Source organism: Nerophis lumbriciformis, linkage group LG11 (assembly GCF_033978685.3).
Source record: "Nerophis lumbriciformis linkage group LG11, RoL_Nlum_v2.1, whole genome shotgun sequence".
Taxonomy (NCBI): domain Eukaryota; kingdom Metazoa; phylum Chordata; class Actinopteri; order Syngnathiformes; family Syngnathidae; genus Nerophis; species Nerophis lumbriciformis.
In genome coordinates, this window is record NC_084558.2 from 8,977,279 (window position 1) to 9,005,231 (window position 27,953).

At 39.8% G+C, this 27,953-nt stretch overlaps 1 protein-coding gene across 1 annotated transcript; it reads left to right on the top strand.

The window, feature by feature from the left end:
- Positions 1-1,227: 1,227 nt before the first annotated feature.
- fscn2b (fascin actin-bundling protein 2b, retinal) lies at positions 1,228-27,897 on the top strand. Its single transcript, XM_061967476.1, has 7 exons — positions 1,228-1,369; positions 3,871-3,969; positions 4,043-4,769; positions 23,655-23,811; positions 23,986-24,107; positions 24,185-24,352; positions 27,583-27,897. Exons 2-7 carry the CDS (start codon positions 3,877-3,879, stop codon positions 27,786-27,788), a joined length of 1,473 nt encoding a protein of 490 aa, XP_061823460.1. The 5' UTR covers positions 1,228-1,369; positions 3,871-3,876; the 3' UTR covers positions 27,789-27,897.
- Positions 27,898-27,953: the final 56 nt, after the last annotated feature.

The following is a 27,953-nucleotide window of genomic DNA, read 5'->3' on the forward strand; positions in this document are numbered from 1 at the left end:
ATTTTATGTGAATCAATACCTAATGGTACCGACAGAATTCGGTTAGAGCCTATAAAAGTGCAGAATTTGGTACTGATCAATCCAACTTCATGAAGTACTGCACAATCCGAGAGTACACACTTGGCTGCACACTAGACGAGAGGCACTCACAGCAGCCTTATTTCAGATTTCTGCTCAGCCTTTGATCAACAAATTTGCAAATACGGGAAACATCTGCACCTGCACAGTACTACTATAGTAATAATAACGATGATAAATGTTCTCTGCTTCAGGGTTTTTAAAACACCATGGCACCATTTATCATGTCCGTGTGTGCAAGTTCCTGCATAAAACATATTTATTAGATTTTGGATTAATGTACAGTGTGTGTAGCTGTAAAGATGAGCGGGGCACTATGCTAGATTAGCCAGGTTGAGATGATTGGGTTAAGGATTAGACCGATTCAGGAACAGACACGTCTGTTTACCCTGTAAAGACGTCTTATAATCGGCTGATTGGCGAGGCTGATTACCCGCACACACGCACGCCTACACACACAAAAGTCTGCCTCTCTCGGCCCTTTTAGAGCAAGCCCAGAGAGCGTGCAATCAGAGAAGGTGTGTAACCAAACCCTCAGTGTTGGCAGGTAAGAGGAGCTCAACTATCCCGTAGGCACAGGGGTTGCTCTTGTTACTCTCAGCCTCTGTATAGTGTGAATGTGTGTGTGTGTGTGTGTGTGTGTGTGTGTGTGTGTGTGTGTGTGTGTGTGTGTGTGTGTGTGTGTGTGTGTGTACAGTATATGTATTGTTTCAAAGAGCAGAGTTCAGAAAAAAAACCCATTGAAAGGCAAGATCACACACATGCCAGCATGGAGAAAGGTAGAAAAGGTGAAAGGGAGACTTAAGATAACAAAAGGCAAGCATCCTTTTGTTGCCATAGGTTGCAATGGTTGCCTTATGTTCAGGGGAAGGAGTGAGGATGTTCTTCTTCACTGATCAAACCTCAGGACTTCAAGGAGGCACAAGGTGTTAAGGCGCTGAGAAACCTCAAGGCCAGAAAAGGAGCAGAATGAGAGACCAATGCTGGGAAGTCGTTTCTTGGGATACCTACAGCGATTGAGCCCTCAACGGGAGATCGAGGCTGGGCGTTCAACAGGCGGCAGAGGGAGGGCAGCCTAAAGAAAAAAAATAGTCAAGGAGAGACGGACAGCAAGCTTAAGACTGAGGAGAGATCAAGGTTGCTGTTCCTAACCTGATTAGACAAGGCTGGGAGGGAAGAGCAGCCGAACGGAGAAAAGAAGGCAGGAATTACAACAGGTCACTTGGTGGAAGAAGCCTCTTAAATCTGGGGGAGCTGCAGAAACTGCTAGAGAGGAAGCCACAAAACCACAGTAAGTAAATTAGGACGGCGTAGCTGGAAAACTGTATAATGAAGCCATGGGTGGGGGAAGGAATTTTGCGGTCTCTGGAGTGCTTTATGCGCTGTACCTTAATGAATTGATTTCCTGTCTTGGAGACGTTTGCATTTCATCACTCCCCATGACATCACCTCCACTCTTTTTGGTGCTCCTGTTGATTTAGCAAAGTGCTCCAAAGAAAGGAATAAATCTAAATTAACTGCTAATTCTGCCGCAACAGCGTGAATCATTGGTAATTTTGTCAAATCTAGAGAACCTTCCTTGTCAGCGCTGCAATTAACTGCACCAAATGTACCACTAATACAGAAAGGGCTACTTTATTTCTTTCTCCACCATGGACTGAATTATTTTGCGGCAAATGTGTTAATTGGAATAAGCAACATTCAAGGCTGACTGTGGTTTTCCTTGGGTCAAAAAGCTGAACTTGAATGTAGAAAAAACCTACACAAAAGCTAATGTAAGAGATAACCCTCCATGCCAATAATCGACAATCGTACGTCACCGAAATTATGGACAATTCTTTGCGTCAATCTTTATGTGAACAGTTTTGAGGGGGAATGTTCTTTAACATAGTCTATGAGGGCCAGACCAGACCCTCTTGTCCAACATCAGAGGCATTGGACCTCACCAATCCCATCGTCTCTCACCACATGGCGCTTTAAATATTGCGGCTTTACCAAATCGCGCCTTTTGGTTTTTTTTGTTTTGTTTTCCATTGTATTTCTTTAAGAATATTCTAAAACATTTTTTCTCTACATTAAGAATTGTCAAGCACAGAAATGGCTAAATGAACTAAGAATATAAATACCACACTAGTATTGGTCACTACAGGAGGCCAAACCATGCTGTTCAGTATCGTGGCCAATGATTAGGTCAGCCTCAGGCAGCATTACTATATTGGATTAAAAGATATGCCCCCCTAAACAGAAATCTACCTTTTAATTTGTGTTTATCTATGCAAGCCACAGTACGAGTTGCTGGTACTAGCATTCTGCATACAATCACCTGATTATCAAAGTGACGAATAAAATGAGCTGAGATAACAAAAGCAATTTAAAACATTTTGAAGTTAAGTTTGTTAACTCAGTTTAAAACATTTAAAAACAGGCATGGCCTTAATTAGTTTGAACACTTCTGCCACCGAGTTACAGGCTCACAGCCTCGCAAATAAATCGATTTGGTGAACAAATGGTGGTTTATGCTCTAGTCAAACAGCACTACATCTGTTGGGACAGAAATGACAGTAAGTGCAGAGCAACTCCAAATGCACAGACATAGACACGTGTTCTCACCACAGTTACAGTTTGCTACAATCTGTCTGTTTGGGAACATGGCAGCGGAAAGGCGGCTTGCTCCTCTTGACTTGAATGAGTCGTATGAATTCAGGCATTTTAGTGCCCACTGTAACTCGGCTTTGAGGACTTTGTGTTTTGCAGAAATGTCCAAAATTGTCTGCATTGTTGCTGTGGAAACTGTTGTCATAAACTTGCCTATGGGTATTGCTCTGCTAGCAACTGTGGCTACAGTTTTGTTTTTTTCCCCCTTCAAGTGGCTAGGGAGCGCTGCTTCGCCCAAATTCAAAATGTCAAATGTTTAACAGCACTGTTTCTACTCTGCACGTCTTGGCTCAGTGTCTTTTACCAGCCACAGTTTGTATTTATCCCTAAAAAAACATGTTATAGAAGCTGCTCTTTGCTGACATTTTTTCAGCATCGTCACTTCGCTAGCAGAAGTAATTAGCTAGTAGGCGTGCCTGCAGTTAGTAGGTGAGTTCATGCTGCATGCTCAGACATACGATTCTAAATACATTTTTCACACCAGCAAAATATCATGGCAAGTTTATAGCGAAGTTACATTTCATTACGACACATCGATTTTCTTTTTAGATTCATGAAACTTTAGGTATATTTCCATGACTTTCCTGATATTTCTGAAATATATTTTCCATAACATTTTCATCCATCCATCCCATCCATTTTCTACCGCTTGTCCCTTTCGGGGACGCGGGGGTTGCTTGCTGGAGCCTATCTCAGCTGCATTCGGGCGGAAGGCGGGGTACACCCTGGACAAGTCGTCACCTCATCGCAGGGCCAACACAGATAGACAGACAACATTCACACTCACATTCACACACTAGGGCCAATTTAGTGTTGCCAATCAACCTATCCCCAGGTGCATGTCTTTGGAGGTGAGAGGAAGCCGGAGTACCTGGAGGGAGTCCACGCAGTCACGGGGAGAACATGCAAACTCCACACAGAAAGATCTCAAGCCCAGGATCGAACCCAGGACCTCTGTATTGTGAGGCACACGCACTAACCCCTGGGCCACCGTACATTTTCAGGGCCTTGAAAATTGCATTCTAAAATTCCATGACTTGTCCAGGTTTTTCATTACTGTACGAACCTTAATAGGATTGACTGGACTGTAGTCTGTGGGCCGCTTGTATTCCATCTATTTGTATTTTTTCTCCCTAGATAAAGATGCCTTCCAATGGGAATCGGCCTTTAAAGCTTCAGTTTGGTCTGATCAACCATGATGGACGATACCTCACTGCTGAGACTTTTGGCTTCAAGGTACGACATGCAAACAACACGTTCACAATTATGAGCATGTATAGGACTACACAACTTATTTGTTGTCTCTCAGGTCAATGCATCAGCTCTCAGCATGAAGAAGAAGCAGATCTGGACTCTAGAGCAGGACTCCCAGGACACGCAGGTGGTCTACCTGCGTAGCCACCTAAGACGCTACCTTGCCTCTGACAAGGACGGCAAGGTCACCTGCGAAGCAGACGGCCGTAACTCAGATGGCCGCTTCCTTATCGTGGCGCAGTCGGACGGCCGCTGGGCACTGCAATCCGAGCAGCACCTTCGTTTCTTTGGCGGCTCCCGGGACTTCCTGTCCTGCTTTGCACAGGTCATCACTGACAACGAGCTCTGGGCGGTGCACCTTGCTCTACACCCACAGGCCAACCTCCTGTCTGTGGCCCGCAAGCGCTACGCTCATCTTTCGGTGGAAGATGGCGAGATCGCAGTGGATAGGAATATTCCCTGGGGTGTGGCAGCACTCCTGACCCTTGTCTACCTGAATGGGAAGTACTGCCTTAAGACCTGCGACAGCCGCTTCCTCAGCAATGATGGGAAGCTCGTGGAGCAGAGCAGTCGATCCACGGCGTACACACTGGAGCTCAAGTGTGGCAAGTTGGCTTTTAAAGACTGTGAAGGCAAGTATTTGTCTCCCATGGGCCCTTCAGGAACCTTGAGGTCAGGACGATGCTCCAAGCCGGGAAAGGACGAACTGTTCGACCTAGAGGAAAGCCACCCACAGGTGGTTCTGATGGCAGCCAATGGGAAGTATGTTTCCATGAGGCAAGGTAGGAAAATACAGCATAAGATGGATTGATTCCGTGCACAAATGATTTTTTTCCCCGTGCAATAGTGGTCACATGATGCACCGACCCACAGTATACAGAAAACTAAGCTGTCATAATAATAAAGTAAATCTCTCACATTTCAGCAACCATGAAACAGGGATTTACAGCTTGTATATTACAAACCCCATTTCCATATGAGTTGGGAAATTGTGTTAGATGTAAATATAAATGGAATACAATGATTTGCAAATCATTTCCAACCCATATTCAGTTGAATATGCTACAAAGACAACATATTTGATGTTCAAACTGATAAACATTTTTTTTTTTGCAAATAATCATTAACTTTAGAATTTGATGCCAGCAACACGTGACAAAGAAGTTGGGAAAGGTGGCAATAAATACTGATAAAGTTGAGGAATGCTCATCAAACACTTATTTGGAACATCCACAGGTGAACAGGCAAATTGGGAACAGGTGGGTGCCATGATTGGGTATAAAAGTAGATTCCATGAAATGCTCAGTCATTCACAAACAAGGATGGGGCGAGGGTCACCACTTTGTCAACAAATGCGTGAGCAAATTGTTGAACTGTTTAAGAAAAACCTCTCTCAACCAGCAATTGCAAGGAATTTAGGGATTTCACCATCTACGGTCCGTAATATCATCAAAGGGTTCAGAGAATCTGGAGAAATCACTGCACGTAAGCAGCTTAGCTTGTGACCTTCGATCACTCAGGCTGTACTGCATCAACAAGTGACATCAGTGTGTAAAGGATATCACCACATGGGCTCAGGAACACTTCAGAAACCCACTGTCAGTAACTACAGTTGGTCGCTACATCTGTAAGTGCAAGTTAAAACTCTCCTATGCAAGGCGAAAACCGTTTATCAACAACACCCAGAAACGCCGTCCGCTTCGCTGGGCCTGAGCTTATCTAAGATGAACTGATACAAAGTGGAAAAGTGTTCTGTGGTCTGATGAGTCCACATTTCAAATTGTTTTTGGAAACTGTGGACGTTGTGTCCTCCGGACCAAAGAGGAAAAGAACCATCCGGATTGTTATAGGCGCAAAGTTGAAAAGCTAGCATCTGTGATGGTATGGGGGTGTATTAGTGCCCAAGACATGGGTAACTTACACATCTGTGAAGGCGCCATTAATGCTGAAAGGTACATACAGGTTTTGGAGCAACATGTGTTGCCATCCAAGCAACGTTACCATGGACGCCCCTGCTTATTTCAGCAAGACAATGCCAAGCCACGTGTTACATCAACGTGGCTTTATAGTAAAAGAGTGCGGTTACTAGACTGGCCTGCCTGTAGTCCAGACCTGTCTCCCATTGAAAATGTGTGGCGCATTATGAAGCCTAAAATACCACAATGGAGACCCCCGGACTGTTGAACAACTTAAGCTGTACATCAAGCAAGAATGGGAAAGAATTCAAAAAATGTGTCTCCTCAGTTCCCAAATGTTTACTGAGTGTTGTTAAAAGGAAAGGCCATGTAACACAGTGGTGAACATGCCCTTTCCCAACTACTTTGGCACGTGTTGCAGCCATGAAATTCTAAGTTAATTATTATTTGCAAAAAAAAAATAAAGTTTATGAGTTTGAACATCAAATATCTTGTTTTTGTAGTGCATTCAATTGAATATGGGTTGAAAATGATTTGCAAATCATTGTATTCCGTTAATATTTACATCTAACACAATTCCCCAACTCATATGGAAACAGGGTTTGTAGTATACATTACCTACCCACTGAGAAAGACTCAGCACACAGCCATTGTTGTCGAAATATCTGGCAACACAAGTGAGAACCAAGACCTTTGTGGATTGCCTACAGTCAAGCACGGTCTTGGGCTGCATGAGTTCTGCCGTCACAGGGGTCTGTGGTCTATTGTGGGAATATTTACTGTGACATTCTAAAGCAGAGCATGACACCATAAAAGAGTTGGATAGAAAATCCCCCTTTACATACATACATAATACATATTTGCACGTATGGTTTTGCATAATAACATCCCACTATAAACCAGGCGTGTGCAATCTACAGCCTGTGTATCATATAAGGCTCACAAGGGCCTATACTGCGTAACCTTGATTTACGAACCTCTCATTGTATACATTTTAGATTTACAAACCACGGTCATATTTTTATTCAAACGTATCATCCACCGGTTGTGTGTGCCGCACCGCAGCCATTTTGTGCCTGGCAGCACAGTAATTGTGGGCGGGCTGATCGACCTCTGGTTCTCATTCAATAAAAAGAACACAGTGCTGCTCTTAGCTACTATGCTACTTTGTGTTCCTTTGTTGTTTGTTTCTTATGGAGAAAGTTGCATTAATATACAAACGTTTCTATTTACAAGCCCTGTTCAAGAACCAATTAAGCATGTGAATCAAGGTTCTACTGTAATGTGACCTAGCATGTAATTCTAAAAACAACCATCCATCCATCCATTTCCTACCGCTTGTCCCTTTCGGGGTGGCGGGGGGTCCCGGAGCCTATCTCAGCTGCATTCGGGCGGAAGTCAGGGTACACCCTGGACAAGTCGCCACCTCATCGCAGGGCCAACACAGATAGCCAGACAACATTCACACTCACATTTACACACTAGGGCCAATTTAGTGTTGCCAATAAACCTATACCCAGGTGCATACCTTTGGAGGTGGGAGCAAGCCGTAGTACCCAGAGGGAGTCCACGCAGTCATGGGGAGAACACGAAAACTCCACACAGAAAGACCCTGAGCCCATTGTTTTGGCCCATCAGAGGACTTAACACAGTAGTACCTCACTTTCTGTATGAACCACTTTTTGTAGAACACGGTTTTTGACACAGATCTTTACTGAAGGTCTGCCCCGATTTTGTATACCTGTCTTGGTTATCGTATGACCAAACATTGCTGAACGTAACATTCCGTGGAATCAATTGCACAAACAAAGAATTGTGACTAAGACTGTTTTTTTCAAATTGAGTAGAACCACAAAATGCCATCATCACTAACAAAAGTCTTCACTAAAAGGTATGAGTGATGTTCAATTTAAAAGTATCCGTTTCTTTCGTCATCTGTTTGTATGATATGTTTATATACAAAAAGTGAGGTATTATTTCACATTTCCCTTAATTGAAATCTGTATATAAATGAAAGTCAGCCAGTTTTACAGAATTGGAATGAGTATTATCAAAGGCCAACTTTGTTTTCTTAGCCTTTTACCACATAATCAATCATAAATGTCGTTTTCTCTCGCTGTCCATGCTTTGCTGGCTAATGCTGTTAACACTCTTTGCTTTCCCCCTGCCGGGCTTACCGAAACAGCTGCTTGTAACATATATTGCGTGCAGCAGAATTGTGTTGATATTGCATTATGTATTTATGCTATGGTCTTTGGTCGCTGGGCAGTTGAAGTGGGTTATTTGATCAGCACGCGGACATGGCAGAGCAGAGAAATGCTGATGGATTACAGCTGCTCCACATGGGCTTCAAAGTTCACCCTTGTCCAAAAAACAGCCCCGCAATTCTTTGATCCGAGCAAAAAGAAGAAAAAAAACAATACAGAAGTTTGCAATTGTGAGGTTCGTTTTACAATGAACGAGAAGTGCGCTACAAGTGGTTTCTAAGTGTTCCGTCGCTGATGGTTGAAAGGCGTGTGCTTGTCTGATTGGTGATGGATTAGCATATTGTCAGCATGCATAGCCACTGGCTGCAGATTCTTGTCTGCAGGGTCGTGTTACACCATCCAGGCTTGCTGAAACACAATCTGGCTCTGCTCATTGTTCCTGGTTAGCAGTGGGAGCTGCACACAGAAACCAAATGACTGGGAGCGCATTCAATTGATTGGTTGAAGGGAAGGACTGAAATCCCCCAGAGAGCATGAAGCAGCTCTCTGCACATTAATTGTGCATTTCCATACTTGCATCACAGCTATGCTACATTTTCCTCTTGTCTTTCTTCTGCTTGTTTTTCTTTCAGCATCACAATCGTCGCCCCCACACACACACTAACATAGCATCCCGTTGTGGTGAGCGGGGAGGTGAAGTGTGCTGAATTATTGATAGAGTCGTTCCCCTGTTCCTGGAAGGTAAAGAGAGAGTGTGCTTTCAGAAACATAAGCTTCCCCTCGCCAAAAAAGCTTCTTCCCCTCTTGAGTCACCTAATCTAACCTAACCTACTGACCGCTGCCTCCATTGCTACGCTGCAGAAAATCAAGCAAGGTGGTAGACAAATGTAGGAAAATAATTCAATATTGTATGTTATTGGATAGAAATTTATGCCAGCACGCAGCACCTCAAAAAAGCTAAGGCTCAAGTATGTTCCCATAGGAAACAATGGGATTTGACATACAGTAAATGATCAAATTCAATTAAATTACCCTTCGGGTTTCATATAGTCGCTAAAGCAAACAAACACCGGTGTCTAGTGCCAGCTGTGGCTGTAGGCAACCTCCTAAGATGGCAGTTGCACTTTAAAATAATGGTTGTACTACTCAGCTATCAGTGTGAAACCCATGTGTATCAAACATGCCGTAATATTGTCTTTACTCATCAGCAGCGGCATTGAAGTGTAAGGGTTAGTGAAAATTTTTTTGTTGCCATTTATATGTCCTAAACTTTAATGTAAAATTGATATAGCTGTGAAAGTTCCATAAAAAGATTGATTGCATCCAATTAAGAAGGTCTAAGACCATACCTACAGTACACCATCCCTCAAAAATATATGAATAGGTTCGTTCCACCTGGATAGCAGCAAACCTAGCTTCAAACATATCACTCGAGACAGATGTCATAACGTCATCAAAGCTCACCTTTAAGCATTCACACACAGCACCAGCATTTTGGAACAAGGAGAGGTGATAGAAGAAAACACACATATATATATATATATATATATATATATATATATATATATATATATATATATATATATATATATATATGTGAAGTGAATTATATTTATATAGCGCTTTTCTCTAGTGACTCAAAGCGCTTTACATAGTGAAACCCAATATCTAAGTTACATTTAAACCAGTGTGGGTGGCACTGGGAGCAGGTGGGTAAAGTGTCTTGCCCAAGGACACAACGGCAGTGACTGGGATGGCGGAAGCGGGGATTGAAGCTGGAACCCTCAAGTTGCTGGCACGGCCGCTCTACCAAACGAGCTATACCGCCCATCTCTCTCTCTCTATATATATATATATATATATATATATATATATATATATATGTCTTAATAAGGTTATCCAAAAAATAGTGCTCGATACCGTAGTAGAGCGCAATATATGTATGTGTGGGGAAAAAAAATCACAAGACTATTTCATCTCTACAGGCCTGTTTCATGAGGGGGGTACCCTCAATCGTCAGGAGATTTTAATGGGAGCATTCGCATACCATGGTTTATATAGGGCACAGAGTGGGTGGGTACAGGCTGGCCTAGGGGCGTGGTGATTGGTTCATGTGTTACCTAGGAGGTGTTTCCGTCTATGGCGGCATGTTGTTACAATTTCGCTGCGCTTGTTGAGGGATGACAGGTCTGGACGGTAGATAATAAACAGTTTCTCTTTCAAGCATAGGTTGCATCTTTTATTACCACTATTGTAAGGTGTGCTGGATGCAAGAATTTGCCATGTTATTGAATATTCAACATTATTGTCTTTGAGGTCTTTGGGACCTCAAAGACAATAATGTTGAATATTCAACATTATTTCTTTGGGACCTCAAAGACAATAATGTTGAATATTCAACATTATTTCTTTGGGACCTCAAAGACAATAATGTTGAATATTCAATAACACGGCAAATTCTTGCATCCAGCACACCTTACAATAGTGGTAATAAAAGATGCAACCTATGCTTGAAAGAGAAACTGTTTATTATCTACCGTCCAGACCTGTCATCCCTCAACAAGCGCAGCGAAATTGTAACAACATGCCACCATAGACGGAAACACCTCCTAGGTAACACATGAACCAATCACCATGCCCCTAGGCCAGCCTGTACCCACCCACTCTGTGCCCTATATAAACCATGGTATGCGAATGCTCCCATTAAAATCTCCTGACGATTGAGGGTACCCCCCTCATGAAACAGGCCTGTAGAGATGAAATAGTCTTGTGATTTTTTCCCCCACACATACATATATATATATATATATATATATATATATATATATATATATATATATATATATATATATATATATAAATATATATATATATATATATATATATATATATATATATATATATATATATAAATATATATATATATATATATATATATATATATATATATATACACACACACACACACACACACATACACATATATATATATATATATATATACACATTTATACATTTATATATATATATATATATAATAAATCTATCTGTGGCAGCAGAGGAGAAAGTTATGTACAAGTTTCACTTTTGTATCATAACTATGGCGCGTTTAAGGACCGCCTTTATTACAAACATGTGTATTTCCCGATACAAATCATTGCAGCACAAACTTCCCTCCCTGCCTGCTTCGCTCACTCGCTCGCTGCTCACATGACCAGTCAAACCACAGCCTTGCGTTAGTAACCGCATTTTATTACATCAATATTTCCGGTAAATTGCAAATGCAATTAATCGCTCAGCCCTATAATAAACTACTCTGTTTGAATCAGATGCCCAGACAAAGAATCACACAAGTTAGTGACTCAGTCGCAATGCTTTCTTGCTACAAAATAAGCCACCACGGGGCCAAAAAAAATTGTGATTGGCAGCACTCAGATAAAGGTGAAAAACTACTGAATGTGAGAAAGAACATCCCCCCCTCAGTTCAATAAAGTGATGTTGAATGTTAATCCATTTCACTTGTCTGTATTTCTCATTATTGTCTGCATGTAAAGCCATAATTATTCCATATGAATGTTATTGATGTTAGTATTTTTGGGTGTCTGGAGCAGATTAATTGGAATTACGTATGATTTTCATGGAACAATTATTTAATAAAAAAACAAGGTATTCTATTTCTTATCAGATTGTACTGGTCCACCTAACATTGTAGCAAGTATATTGTTCACAGTTAAATAGCTTTCTAGCATGACAATATTAATAAGTACAGCATGCAGTAAATATGCAGCATTGTGGCTTATTTGTTCCCTTTTCCGCACAATTAACTGCCGAGTTAGCCGGGGTGCGGCAGCCCAGTGTACCGTCCTGCCATTTATCTCTGGGCTTGACATGACGATGATAGGAGCTGGAGGTGAAATTGAAAGTGGAGAAGGGAGTAGACATGTGTTGTTGGAAGGGGAGGTGGGTGGGGGTGGGGGGGTCCTCAGAGGACTTTAAAACCCACAGTCACCTGAGCTCACTTTGTGATCCCTTACTCATTGTGGCTAATGGACTAAACGGGTGCGGTAATCAAAGCGGTAGATCTTGTTATTCATTTTCTTATGGCGGACGTTTTCTGAAAAAATATCATCTCATGAGAATAAACGTGCCAATGAGCCAATCAGTGTATTTAGTATATGTGGATTGCTATGATATGTTGTGATATATTCCCCTTGGCAACATCATCAATGAGCTTGTATGCAATTACTGATGACGTCCAAGCTTCTAGTCCATTCTGGTGCATCTCAGCGGTTTCTTTACTATGCTGTCCTTAAAGTGACAGAGAGGAAAGTTTCTTCTAATTCACAAACTGAACAAAACGCATGCAGGCCTCAAAAGAAAAAGAAAAAAAAAAATTAAAGGAGTGACATAAAAAGGTACAGAAAAAGCAGCCAGATTGGGAAAATAAAAAAGGGGGGCAGGGAAATAGTGGCATCAGCTAGCCATTAATAATGGATGCCAGAGCCATCCATGGCTGATGGATTAGTTGGGCCTGCTCCACTTTCAGACTGCAGGAAGGACAACACCAGAAAGTGGAGCTGGGTCTGAGGTAACATCATGCAAAGATCTTTCCTGAGTGTGTGCGTGCATGCGTGTGCATGTGTGTAAGAATGATGGGTACTGTACTTACATGCTTTAACCAGGATTGTGGCTGTGATGACAAGGCCTTCTTCTGCATGCTTGGCTGGGCCTTGTGATGGTCATCCGCGGCGGTATTGATATCCTCAGATTGGTTCCTTAGATTTCACCGTATCCAATCTCTTTCTCTGTTCTTCTCCATTTCCTCCTCCCGTCCCATCTTGCGCGATAGCGACTGTGATGTCCAGCTGAGCCCTGACGGAGGATCATTTCTGGGTTGAATTAGTGTGAAATGGACACGTGGAATAGGTAGAGAAAGCATGACATTGACTCAGGATGGAAAAGACTGTACATATGAGGAGTACCTCTCGGCACGGCTGAGCAGTAAAGGGGCCGCCATGTCTGTTTCAAACGCACTTATTAAAATCAACGACGAGTCACGCTTGTGTGAGACCCCCTGATGCCTGCTTTATCACAAGTTAATAAGATGTGCATTCGGGTGTCCGGGTAGCTCAGTGACCATGACATCTTTGTCACGTGGCACCATGCTTTCTCTTTTCGATTGAAAAATCAACAAATATAATCTGCTGAAATAACAAAGCAGGCGAAGAGGTAGTATAATTATGTTCATTGGATTATTATAAAGATGCACACATCATTGCATACCTAAACTAGACTGTGAGTGCTATATATTACTTCTTTTTTTTTAACCCTTGTGCACCCCCTGGGGCCCAAAACAGTATTACATTTTGAAGGTTTAGCGGTCTGAAAATTTCGCCAGGGAGTTGTTCACGTTTTCTTAAATTAAATTATATTGTGTTTTTGATTGCAATACTGTTAGAATAGGATATCAACAAAGTACACACATTTTCTCTTAAGAACTATTCATCGGCGGTCACTCGAACAGAGTATGACGATCCTCCTGGTAGGGGTGTATCCCTTTATGGAGGATGCCTGTGCGTGACTTTGTTTAACGTGGGGAGACTGGTGCACAGACAGTCACCACACGATCCTTGACAGAATCGGGTCAGGGTCCAGTGGCATGGAGTCCAAGACGACTGGGGACCCTTTTCTGCTGCAGCCTTCTTCCGCCATCGCAGCATTATGTTCTCATTGACTCCCATTATAATTACTATTTGTAATAGACTGCAGTCCTGGTATATTGCTATGCTTTTTCTATGAAAACCACGTCATTCTTGCCAACTGAAAAACAAGAAAACATTTTTAGGTGTAAGTGTGCCTCTTAAATACCAAACGGCGCCAGAAAAGTATGAACACCATTCTCAGAGCTTTGAAGAGCGTATTAATGAATTAAACTGCCATTAAACCACTGAAATGCAATGAAAATGTTCTTATATATAACATGGCAGATATACAGTATATAAAAGACATGCGTGAACTCAATAAACTCAACAAAGTCTTGACTGCTTTCTTTTATGCTGCTAAGTAGGCGCTGTAAAAAAAAAAGTTGTGTCTACTGCATCTGAATCAAATTTATCATGATTTATTGACCTATTTAAGGCTGTAATTACCCAACCTCCAATATTACACTCTGCAACTTATTTTTAGAATTTTTCCCACAATCAAAAAAAAGTTATTTTTTTTACAAAAAAGGCCATATAACATTAAAAAATGATGATTAAAAACTTTGTATCAATAGATAGAGCTAAAGTTTTGAAGATTTGAAGTGCTGAAAGTAAAAAAATAAAAACAGTGAAGTTGACATGTTGTGTAATTTATAAATAAAAACAGAATACAATGATTTGCAAATCCTTTTCAACTTTTATTCAATTAAATACACTGCAAAGACAAAAAAATATTTAATGTTCAAACTAAGAATTTTTTTTTTTTTTGCAACTAATCATTAATGCGCCACACATTTTCAATGGGAGACAGGTCTCGACTACAGGCAGGCCAGTTTAGTGTCCGCACTCTTTTACTATGAAGCCATCCTGTTGTAACACATGGCTTGGCATTGTCTTGCTGAAATAAGACTTGGAATTAGACTTAGACTTCATTTTATTGTCATTAAATTTGAACTTTACAGTACAGATAAGAACAAAATTTTGTTGCATTTGCTCGTTGTAGTGCAGGGTAAAAGAGCAATAAGGTGCAGATATAAATAAATAGATTACTGTACAGATAAATATATTGCAATTTTGCATATGCATCCACATTTATGGATGTATGTTATATTGTCTTCATATTCCAGCGAATTAATCAGTTTTGGGGGGGGATTAAGGGGATTATTTTGATGCTTCAAGAGTCTTATAGCCTGAGGGAAGAAGCTGTTACAGAACCTGGAGGTTCTGCTACAGAGGCTGCAGAACCTCTTTCTGGAGTCCAGCAGTGAAAACAGTCCTTGGTGGGGGTGGGAGGAGTCTCTATAGATTTTCTGAGCCCTGGTCAGGCAGCGGCTTTTTGCGATTTCCTGGATAGGAGGAAGAGGAGTCCTGATGATCTTTTCCGCTGTCCTCACCACTCTCTACAGAGACTTCCAGTCTGAGGCACTGCAGGCTCCAGTCCAGACAGAGATGCAGTTGGTCAGTAGGCTCTCTATAGTGTCTCTGTAGAATGTGGTGAGGATGGGGGGAGGGAGCTGTGCTCTTTTCATCCAACGCAAAAAGTGCATGCGCTGCTGAGCTCTTTTTAAATAAGCAGGGGCGATGATAACGTTGCTCGGATGGCAACATATGTCGCTCCAAAACCTTTCAGCATTAATGGTGCCTTCACAAATATGTTAAGTTACCCATGCCTTGGGCACTAATATAGCCCCATACCATCACAGATGCTGGCTTTTGAACTTTGTGCCTATAACAATCCGGATGGTTTTTCCCTCTTTGTTCCGGAGGATATGACGCCCACAGTTTCCAAAAACAATTTGAAATGTGGACTCGTCAGACCACAGAACACTTTTCCACTTTGCATCAGTCCATCTTGGATGAGCTCGGGCCCAGCGAAGCCGGCGGCGTTTCTGGGTGTTGTTCATAAATGGCTTTGGCTTTGCATAGTAGAGTTTTAACTTGCACAGATGTAGTGCAAAACCGTAGTTACTGACAGTGGTTTTCTGAAGTGTTCCTGAGCCCATGTGGTGATATCCTTTACACACTGATGTCACTTTTTGATGCAGTACCGCCTGAGGGATCCAAGGTCACGGGCATTCAATGTTACGTGCAGTGATTTCTCCAGATTCCCTGAACCTTTTGATGATATTACAGACCTTAGATGGCGAAATCCCTAAATTCCTTGCAATAGCTCGTTGAGAAATGTTGTTCTTAAACTGTTGGACAATTTGCTCACGCATTTGTTCAAAAAGTGGTGACCCTCGCCCCATCCTTGTTTGCGAATGACTGAGCATTTCATGGAAGCTGCTTTTATACCCAACCATGGCACCCACCTGTTCCCAATTAACCTGTTCACCTGTGGGATTTTCCAAATAAGAGTTTGATGAGCATTCCTTAACTTTCTCAGTCTTTTTTGCCACTTATGCCAGCTTTCATCAAATTCCAAATGAGCTAATATTTGCAAAAAATAACAAAGTTTTCCAATTCGAACGTTAAGTATCTTGTCTTTTCAGTCTATTCAATTGAATATAGGTTGAAAAGGATTAGCAAATAATTGTCTTCTGTTTTTATTTAGAATTTACACAACGTGCCAACTTCACTTGTTTTGGGGTTTGTAAAACCAAACAAGTTAATTGATTGCTGATTTATGACACTTTTATGAGCAGATCCCTTTGGGATCCTAAGTAAGCATGTGTAGTCAATCTTAAAGTTGGACAATGGTTAATATACAGTATTTATGTCAACATTAACAATAAAGCAGGTAATCATTTTTTACTATTATTGTTGGCTGGCTATTTGGAAGGTTCAAGTAGCCACCGCCATAATTCATAATTCTCTATACCAATATTGTGCAAGTGTGCCTAATATTGTGGCTGGAAGGTGTAGATCCCTCATAGGACTGTACAACCACTGGCAAAAAACGCTTGATCAGACTTGGAGAATAGTAAAGCCATTTCAAATGGCAACTTTCTGGCTTAAGAAACACTAAAATAAATAAATAAATAAATTGTGGTAGTCAGTAACAGTCAAGCAGAGTGAATCAAAATTACGGAATCATTCAATTATTGAGTAGAAAAATATGGAATCACGAAAAACAAACAAAAAAACATTACAACACCACTATTACTGTACGTTTTTGCACCACCTCTGACTTTTATAACAGCTTCCAGTCGCTAAGGCATGGACTTAGCAAGTAGTAAACAGTACTTTTAATCAATCTTGCTCCAACTTTCTCTGATTGCTCAGATCAGCTTTGCAGGTTGGAGTCTTGTCACAGACCATTTTCACCATAGACGTTCAATTGGATTGAAATCCGGACTATTTGCAGGCCATGACATTGACCTTGTTTTTTTTTTCAATAAACGTTTTTGCCGTTTTTACTCTATAGCAAGATGCATTATTATCTTGAAAAATGATGTCATCCTCCCCAAACATCTTTTTGATTGATAGAAAAACAAGTATCCAAAATGTCGATTGTGCATTTATTAAAGATATAATGACAGCCCTCTTCCCCAGTGCCATTACCTGACATGCAGCCCCATATAATCAATGACTGTGGACATTTGTAAGTTTTCTTCAGTCTTTATAAATGTCACTGGAACAGCACCGAACAAAAATTCCAGAGTCCTCACCTTGCCCAATGCAGATTCACGATTCATCACTAAATGTGACTTTTGTCCTGTCATTTACAGTCCACAATTGCCCATTGGCACCTTGGTTTTATGTTTAGTTGTTAAAGAAGGCTTTCGTTTTAAATTTCTCTATTAAAATCCCATTTCTTTTAGGCGGTTTGTTACAGTTCAGTCATAGACGGTGAGTCCTGTTTTTGCCCATTTGTTCATTTGTTTTCCTGTCCATTTTCTACTTTCAAGCCATATTGCTCAAAGTTTTCTGTCTTGATGCTTTTGATGGTTTCTTTGGTCTTGGTGTGCTTGCCTTTTACAATCTTCCCATGTTGTTTGTACTTGGTCCAAATTTTAGACACAGTTCAGCTGGCAGAGAATAATCAACATATTTTGCAACATTGCTTGATGATTTACCTTCTTCAAGAGGTTTGATGATTTCCTTTGTTTCAATTGACATCTCTCGTGTTGGAGCCATGTCAATCCACATGGTGTGAACACTCCTTTTTAACTGCTAACTGATGAGCTGGTGTAAATGTACACGATGATTCCAAAATGTTCTCCGAATATGATTTTTCACTCTGCTTGATCTAAAAATTAAACTGTTACTAACACAATTTATTTCCTTGATTTATTTTAGTAAATGGGTTATACTTGTATCGCGCTTTTCTACCTTCAAGGTACTCAAAGCGCTTTGAGACTATTTCCACATTCACCCATTCACACACACACATTCACACACTGATGGCGGGAGCTGCCATGCAAGGCCCTAACCACGACCCACCAGGAGCAAGGGTGAAGTGTCTTGCTCAAGGACACAATGGACGTGACGAGGTTGGTAGAAGGTGGGGATTGAACCAGGAACCCTCAGGTTGCTGGCACGGCCACTCTCCCAACCGCGCCACGCCGTTCCCCAAGTGTTTCTTTAAGCCAGAAAGTTGACATTTGAATCAACGATAGCTTTGTGTCATGTCTTATCTGCTTATTTTCTACAAAATTAAACAACTAAATGAACATCCTCCAAGTCTAGTGATTCCGTAATTCTTTCCAGGGGTTGTACTGTAATTCATCCACAGCAATAATGCCAAATCGGTGTCAAATAGGAGTCAATTTTTGGAGTTACTTTTTGCATGAGTGTCTTTAATCATTCACACACTGGAACCCGTAAGAGCATTATTATCATTATTCCAGTCTTTACCTGTACTGTTGGCAAAACATATTGTTGATCTTGCTTTAAAATCGTACAAAAATTTGCTTCCAAATCTTCTGCATGTTTTGATTTTAAAACAAACTACATGCACATTTTAAACTGTACTAATCCAGGGCATTATGCACAATATTTGTAGTTTTTCTTGTTCCTATTAATCAAAAACTATTCTGAATACAAGCAATGAATTTATCATTAATTTCACATTTCAGGCTGCAGAAAAAAGCACTCTACATACTGTTCTACATATTATTGTAAATGCACTTTCATTTTTGCAGCCTACATTTGATCATTGCCAGCTCGAGGCTTGAGTGGCGTTGGCAATTATCTGTACATCCTGCTAAGTGTGGACCCATAAATCCTGCCGTCTTCCTGTTTTTTGGGGGCGTTTTTTTGGCTTTATTCTTTTATTGAGGGGGTTGAAGGGTAGTACTCGAAAGCTGATTATATCCCAACCCAGCTGTGAAAGAGGGCAGACAGGCAGGCTCTGGAGGTGGGAGGGGGGAGGTTGTAGGTGGGGGGTCAAGGGTGAAGAGGAGGAGATTATTAGAGAAGGATGACCAGAAAGATGAGAGATAAGAAGGCCGTTGTTAAGGGATTAAGAAAATTCATTGGGGATATTCTGTACTGCATCTAATAGAGGGTTTATAGGCAATCTGTCTGCTGGTCATGTGACAAGTCGATTACAATAGCACCATTCACTACACATTCAGATATAGCATTGAAGTAAAAAAAACATGTTCATTTTCAATTCTATTAAAAGTAGAGCTGTCACAATTAACACTTTTATGCAGATTAATTTATTACAGTCATTGTTTAGAGCGTTATGTTTTTTTTATCGTGTTAATGTAATTTTTAATCTTTAATGCAGTGATTTTCAAACTGTGACACGAGTACCACTAATGGTACACGAGATCCATCTAGTGGCACGCCAAAGAATCACTTGAGTAAAGTAGTGTTTTATTGTTCTATATTCAAACAGTGTTACTGTTCAAACTGTGTGTAATGTTACAGTGGCCAAAAATATTAAATATACTTGTTGAATAAACCTCGGCCTTGTTTTTAATGAATACTTAGGCCTACTACGCTACTGTATTTTATTGTTGGTCATTATGGTGGTACTCAGGCAGACAAAAAAATTTTTAGGTTTGGGAACCAATCAATCAATCAATGAATGTTTATTTATTTATCCCTAAATCACAAGTGTCTCAAAGGGCTGCACAAGCCACAACGACATCCTCGGTTCAGATCCCAACCACTGCTCTAATTTTACTGTCTCTGAATGCCTCTCTCTGTCAGGAAACTGATGTTAGCAGCTTTAAATAGTGGGGATAGGATGAATTGTTTCCAACAAAAAGTGTAAAATATTCATAATAATCTTAAAGATGTATCATAATAGTGTTTAAGGTTTGTATAAGTTTGAATGTTGTCTTGTTTGTAGCGTAACTTTTTTTTTTTTTTTTTACGTAGCTCTCATCCATCTATTAAGTTATGGAAAAATGGCATCACTTCCAGGTGTTTTGTCCCACGTTAAACTAACTTTATATTATTATAACACGTGTGCATCAATATAGTGATATATTACATGTACAATGTAAATTATAATTAAAATCAGAGCACACTTACATGGAAGAGAGAGTTGTTTTAGTCGCACGCTTGCATGTGTGCCAGTGGACGAAATGAAACCAAAGTGTGTCAATAAATAAGTTACTTTAAATAAGGTTTAAAAAAATTAATACGGTTGCACATTAATGTACGAGACATGTGTGATTAAGAGTCAGGAAAACCAATCAAAGCCAATATTTCCTCCCTGATTTGTTTTTACAAAGTTTAACATTTAATTGTGACAAATATAGATATTTGTTAAATATCTTCAAACCACTATTAGTAACATGCTAGCACAGTGATTGATGGGTCTGTTTATTTATTCTTTATTATCTGAAGAGGAGGAAAAGCAACAAGTCAACATTTAATACTTATTGCTCAGAAAATGGTTCCTACTTTTTTGATGGATCATAACTTCAACACTTTACAGTATATAGACCTGATGTGTTATTGTACTAAATAAAAAAAGACTATGCTGGAAACAAATTACTTTATAAAGCCACTTTTTAGGCACGGTGACGCGGTGGTTAGTTCTCGTGCCTCACACCGTGAAGGTCATGGGTTCAATTCCAAGGCTCTGGGTCTTTCTGTGCAGAGATTGCATGTCCTACCCGTGACTGCGTGGGTTCCCTGCGGGTACTCGGGCTCCCCCCCACCTCCAAAGACATGCACCTGGGGATAGGCTGATTGGCAACACTAAGTTGACCCTAGTGTGTGAATGTGAGTATGAATGGTTGTCGGTCTATCTGTGTTGGCCCTGTGATGAGGTAGAGACTTGTCTAAGGTGTACAAGCGGTAGAAAATGGATGGATGGATGAAGCCACTTTTTTGTTTTTTTAAAATAATGTAATGCATTTAAATGAAAACACCTCAAGTTGAGGGCTTTTCTCTGCATTTTTACATGAGATGAGAAAAAGAGATTAGTTACAGATCATAATTACTTAATTGGTAATTTTTTTAGTCGCTTGAAATCACCAATTTGGATTAAAAACGTTAACCCATCTGCAGGGCAAATTTACTCAAAATCCCTAAAGTCTCTGGCAACGCATTTCGGGCAGTTTGTCTAAGTAGTGTCAGCCTCACGCATGCACAAAAGAGCAGTTGATCCGGTAGTGACAGGCTGCAGATGCAAACAAGCAAACATGGATGACCCTAAACAGCATGTTAGCCTTCTCCATAGGAAGTTCGAGCCAACAAAGTATTATGCAGGATGGAGTTTTCTTTTCACAATAGCAATTCCACCTTAAAATACAAAAATAACAAAAAAGGAGTAAAAGGTCCACTATATTGTGGATGTTTATTTCCAAAAACAGACAGATTTTAGGTAAAATGAATGTTAAAGGTGTTTAACAAACATGTTAAGTGCAGATACATTCCCTTCCCTTGAGCCTCTTACTCTCTTTACTTGTGCAAAATGAAACATGATTAATGCAGAATAAAAATTAATAATTGTGAGAATCAAAATTCATCTTTATCAACCCTATGACTATGTATCCATCCATTAATTAAAAACTGTAAATTCGACAGCACTAACTATAATCTAATTCACAGGTGTCCAAACTCAATGCCAGGGGTCCTGATCTTAGATATTAGACAAACTTTATTGATCCACAAGAGAAATTGTTCCACACAGTAGCTCAGTTACAAAGGATGGAAAGGATAATGCACACAAGGGCACAAAAAGAGGGCGAAAACAAAAGGTATAAAGTAGACTAAAAATGTACCATCGTAGTAATATAAAATATAACACATATGTAATATTTACATATTATATATACAGTATATGATATATACTGATATATTATTTTTTATGTAATATATACAAAATATAACAAATCCCAATTACCATGTACAATATTACAGTATATGTAACAGCTGCAGCAAAAAAAAGGGCAGCATTAAAAAACATAATTTAATGTGGCCCACAAAAGCAATGAAATAGTATGCCTCAATAAAGTACTTTATCTTTTCTTACTAAATGTATTATTTCCATTTTAACAGAATAACAAAATTATTGCATGTAATTGTATATATTTTCAACTTTAATATTATCTAATAATGCAACAAATATGATACTACTCATACACTTCAAACTTTTCAAAATTGAAATAAAAATAATAAATATCGGCCTCAATTATTATTTCAAAGCAAGTTATCCATCAAATTGTACACTGTAGAAATGACAATACATTTTACAGTAAAAAAACAATATCCATTTACAGTGATATGGCTTTGAAAACCACTGTAATTTTTCAGATACAATTGTGGTAATTAGGCTGCCATTTTTTTACAGCAAAATCTAAAGATTTCTTGTGACAGTGCATTTATAATTATATATATAAATCTCATGCATAGGCAACTATATAGTATGAGGTGAATCTCTATTCATTTCTATTAATACATTATCCAGTGTTACAAGTCGCCCTCTGGGAGCAGCCATAAATGCAATGTGGCCCCTTAGTGAAACGATTTTGACACCCCAGATCTCAATCATTAATGTGATTAGTTTTCTTACATTCATTTGTGTATGTAATAAAGAACTATTTTATATTTCTCATAAGTTATAATGTAAATTCTACCTTTTGTAGAGAAAATAATGCTAAGAATGTGTTTATTATTGTGGTTGCAGTTTACTTATTTGAAAGTGTTTTAAATATTTTGCCCACCCCATTTAACATGCATGAGTGTCACATTTTTGTATGGACTGCTGTAGCATTACCTCAGGAAGCGGCGACATGGCAGCAATCACAGTCAATAGTGCTTTATTTAAGTCAGGGAAGGTTGGCACTGGCTATTAAGTGCAGCAGTCTGGCTCATTAAAGTACAAGTCACAAAGTCCAAAACAGGCTGGTCAACAGACAGAACCCTCCTGAAAGCAATCAGACAGGTGAGCCTCCTGCGTGACAATCAGGAACAGGTGCGTAACAAGCGCTCTAAGACAAGGGTCAAGTGGCGCGCAGCCTACAGGAAATTGGACTAACAAATTAAGAGCGCTGAAAAAGAAAACAAGGAAACGTATGTCTACTTGTCATAAGGAACATGACATATGAGAGGTACAAAACATAAGCAACTTTTCTAACAATAACCCTACTGTTAAAGGACAATTGGATCATAATTTGAATCACCTTGATAACTACTTCCTGTATACATCTAAAGTTCAATTCATGCATTATTCATTGGTAAATTAAAGAAAGTTTCAAAAATATCCTGCAGCGTTTACAAAAATGAAGTGGTTCTTCCTTGGCCTTTGCTCCCATCCTTCACAAGGTTGCGATGGAATGGATAATTATGAGTACTGAAAACAGAACCTCTTAGCAGATGGTAATGAAAATGAGCGGCTTTGTCAAGGCAGAACTGTTGAGTTGGATCTCATTATGTAGCAGCTTGTATCAAAAAGTGTCAATGAGGATGGACTCTTCCTGTCTTAGGAGTGAGCCTCTCTGCCAACCAGGAAAATGAGACAGACATGGAGATGTTTCAAATGGAAATGGACAAGGAAAGCAGGGAGTGCATATTTCGCACCAGCCAAGGGAACTACTGGAGCCTGGTGGCCCACGGAGGCATCCAGACTACGGCTACAGAAGTGTGAGTGATCATGGTCTCATTCCTCCTGGTCCAGGCTGGTCATTATCTTAAATGTCAACCTCACATGTCTTCATTCAGCCGTGCCTTTCTATGTTGAGGCATTATTCTGTTCTGGTTATATTTTACAAGATTATACGTAACATCTAGTCTTTTACATTTTATTTCTAAATGCAGTTCAGCAAACACAATGTTTGCAATGGAGTGGCTTGGTCACAAGATGGCGATAAAGGCCAACAATGGAAAATACATTTGCACCAAAAAGAATGGACAGTTATTAGCTGTCAGTGACTCCATAGGTGAGATAGTTTGTCACTTTATTTCCCTTGCCTCAAATGTATTTGTCTTTATAAAAGATGCTGACATCTTTTGTCAGGTGAGGATGAACAGCTCAGTGTGAAACTGATCAACCGGCCCATGTTGATCCTGAGAGGGGAGAATGGTTTCATCTGCCACCACAAGAACTCCAACACTTTGGATGCCAGCAGATCTGTTTATGACATTTTCAGCTTGCAATTCAGCAATGGTGCCTACCATATTAAAGGTCAGCACACCACACACCCTCTAAAACAGGATGGATACTGTTTAATGCTTCATTTTTAAGGACACAAATAAATCAAGCTCCAAAACATGCAGTCTGCTTTCACCGCTCTTCCGAACTAGCAAAAATGCTTAACTGTGTAAAAGTAAACATTTATTGCTAAAAGTGTATGTTATGCAAATGCTTGTGTTTACATTGTGCAAATTACAGTATCACATTTCAGTGTTTCTACAGGTATAAGCGAATCTAATTTCACGCTTCTTTTTAATGCCACTTAAAAATAATGTAATGCCATGTCCTATTGCAGATAGTTAATATATAGTATATACCGGTAGTCAAATGCTTACAACTGTCTGTATTGACAACATTTTAAGCATTTGACAATTATAACATTGAATAGTTTAACTGTTACTATCTAGTGCAGGGGTGTCAAAATAATTTTAGATCGGGGGCCACATGGGAAAAAATCTACTCCCAAGTGGGCCGAACGGGTAAAATCACGGCACGATAACTTAAAAATAAAGACACCTTCAGATTGTTTTCTTTGTTTAAAAATAGAACAAGCACATTCTGAAAATGTACAAATCGTAATGTCGTTAGGTTTTTTTTACACTTACATGCTGCGGTTAATAGCATTCTATCTTTAATGGTCGTTATTTAAATTTTCTGAATAAATGATGTGATAATGTTCATCAGTCAAGTCATTGGTGTTAATTTTCAATCTATCATGATAAAAAAAATTATATCAAAATCAAATTACAGTATGTTATTTATGTAATTTGATAATTTTCCTTGACTGACGTACTAACATCATGTGGTTTATTTTGTACATATGTAGCATCATCTAAAAATAATTGTTTTTTTGCCGAATGGAGGCAGCGCTTTTTACATTCTCCAACCGTCCTTACAAGACCTTTTGTATCCAGTTTGAAAGTCGCAGACAGAAAAAAACCACACAGACAGATGTAGCAATGTATCAATAACGGCAAAGTTATTGAGTTCATTTTCATTTACCATTCGATTGATCGACTTACTGACTACTGGCCCAGTCCTACAATTGTATAAATATGTTTTAATGCCTCTGGACATTGTATTTAATGCGTTTTAATGCCATTTAAGGCCTTGATTTTGGTAAATCCATGTTATGACTTTTAATGCTTTTATATGCCCCGCGGAAATTCCGTTTCAGTACCCTGTATTTGGGTACTTCCAGCTATGCTACAGTACCTAAATGGTGGAGCTACACAAACTGTAGCCTGTTGATTGGTCGACCGCTGGGATGGCCATAATAATATTTTGGTCAATTTATGTATTTATGTCGGTGCGCAGCCATTTTCAGATCTCTACAGAGATGTTCAATCGGATTCAAGTCTTGGCTCTGGCTAGGCATTCAAGGACATTTACAGAGTCCTAAAACCATTCCTTTTGATAGGAGCGGTTTTTATCCAGGATGTCTCTGTACGTTGCTGCATTCGTCTTTCTCTTTATCATGAATAGTCTCCCTGTTGCTAAAAAACATCCCCACAGTATGATGCTGCCACACCATGTTTCACTGTAGGGACGCCTGGAATTCACGCCAACGAGTTCAATCTTTGTCTCATCAGACCAGAGAATGTTGTTTCTCATGGTCTGACAGTCTTTCAGGTGCATTTTAGAAAACTTTTACAATGGAATGGCTTCCGTTTGGCCACTTTAACACACAGGCCTGATTCTCCTCTCTCCACAGAGGAATGCTATAGCTCTGACAGAGTGACCATCGGGTTCTTGGTCACCTCCCTGACGAGGGCCCTTCTCCCCCGATCGCTCAGTTTAGACGGCCACTCTTGGAAGAGTCCTGGTGGTTCCAAACTTCTTCTATTTACGAATGATGGAGGCCACTGTGCTCATTGGGACTTTAGAGGCAGCAGATATTTTTCTGTACCCTTCCCCAGATTTGCGCCTCGAGACAATCCTGTCTCAGAGGTCTACAGACAATTCTTTTGACTTCACCATTGGTTTGTGCTCTGCCATGCACTGTTAAGTGTGGGACGTCACCTTACATATAGACAGGTGTGTGCCTTTCCACATCATATCCAACTAACGGAATGTATCACAGGTGGACTTCAACTAAATGAAAGAACATCTCAAAGATTATCATTTGAAACAGGATGCCCCTGAGCTCACTTTTGAGCTTAATGGCAAATGGTGTGAATACTTATGTACATGTGATTTCTTAGTTTTTAATATTTAAAAAAACAAAAACGTTTACACAATGTCATTATGGGGTATTGCATGTAAAATGTTGAGGACGTAAATGAATACATTCCATTTTGGCATAAGGCTGTAACATAAGAAAATGTGGGAAAAATTTCAGCGCTGTGAATACTTTCCGGATGCACAGTATTTGATATACTTTTTTTTTTTAATTTTATTATATTAATATTTTTTTTAAACAATGAATTGACCATTTTATTTTACCAATAGCTCCGAGGCCAAGGGGTCATTTTGGCATGTTAACACATTCTTCAGATACACAATTACGCACAAATAAAAATAAAAAGTTGATGCTAACAAAACAAAGCTGACATGAAGGCTTTTTCTTTCTTTAAATATAAATAACTTCTTAGCATATTGGAGCGGTTTAAAACATTTTTAAACTAAATTCTAAATATTGAAATGGCGCTTCAGAGGAAAATGTTTGAGCACCCCTGACATAACTGATCAAATTTAGTAAAATGCTAAGGAATCATTTTAATTAAGTGTCATGTTTGTCCTCCAAAGATAACAAATCATTGATTTTTCTCAATAAAAGCTACTCTGTTCCTAGTCTTAGTTGAATGGATTGCTATGCCGCAAACACACCCAGCAGGGGAAACACGAGTCAGAACTATGTTTATTCTTCCACTTTGCTGCTTTTTTGTGGAAAAGCGGTTCAGTACAGTAAAGGCAAAAATAATGCTTCATTTTCCATGCTATTCTATGTTTATAATTTTGTGGGAACAGCAACAGAAAATGCCCCTCCTCCTTCCACGGCTGGTTGGAGTGGAATAAGTTGCATACATGGTCAACTAGCTGCATATTACTACATACGCACAAAATATAAGATCCAATAAAATAATTTTGCATCTGCATTTACATGCAAAAGTTATATAATATCATAACTGTCCAGCTAAAATACATGCATGTACAAAATGTGTGTAAGTGAAGTTTAGGGTCATTTGTACAATGTGTCACTGGGTGCGTTTACCCCACAGGTGTGACAGGTCGCTTCTGGTACGTCAACAGTACCGGGCTGGTGTGTTCTGATGGTGAAGTCCCAGAGGATTTCAGTCTGGAGCTCCTGGAACGAGGCCGTCTCGCCATCCGTGGCAAGAACGGACAATATCTGCGTGGAGACCAGGGAGGCACGCTTAAAGCGGACGGACTTAACCTGAGCAGCTCAGCTTTGTGGGAGTATTAATGCAACAACAACAACAACAAAACATACCTGGGACCTTGCTGCTGTCATGGAGATGCTCTCTATCCCTATCGCAAACTTTGAGGTGGAAGATCAGCAATGAAGGAAGCTTTTACTGCAATGAATTTGATTGTTATTCAAATGCTTGTCCTATTTAAGGCAGAGATT

What these genes read in the sequence shown, in the direction of transcription:
- fscn2b (XM_061967476.1), top strand. Translation starts at nt 3,877, where the DNA reads ATGCCTTCCAATGGGAATCGGCCTTTAAAGCTTCAGTTTGGTCTGATC. An exon ending in CTGAGACTTTTGGCTTCAAG is followed by an intron (nt 3,970 to 4,042) that starts GTACGACATGCA and finishes GTTGTCTCTCAG; the next exon opens with GTCAATGCATCAGCTCTCAG. An exon ending in GTATGTTTCCATGAGGCAAG is followed by an intron (nt 4,770 to 23,654) that starts GTAGGAAAATAC and finishes TTCCTGTCTTAG; the next exon opens with GAGTGAGCCTCTCTGCCAAC.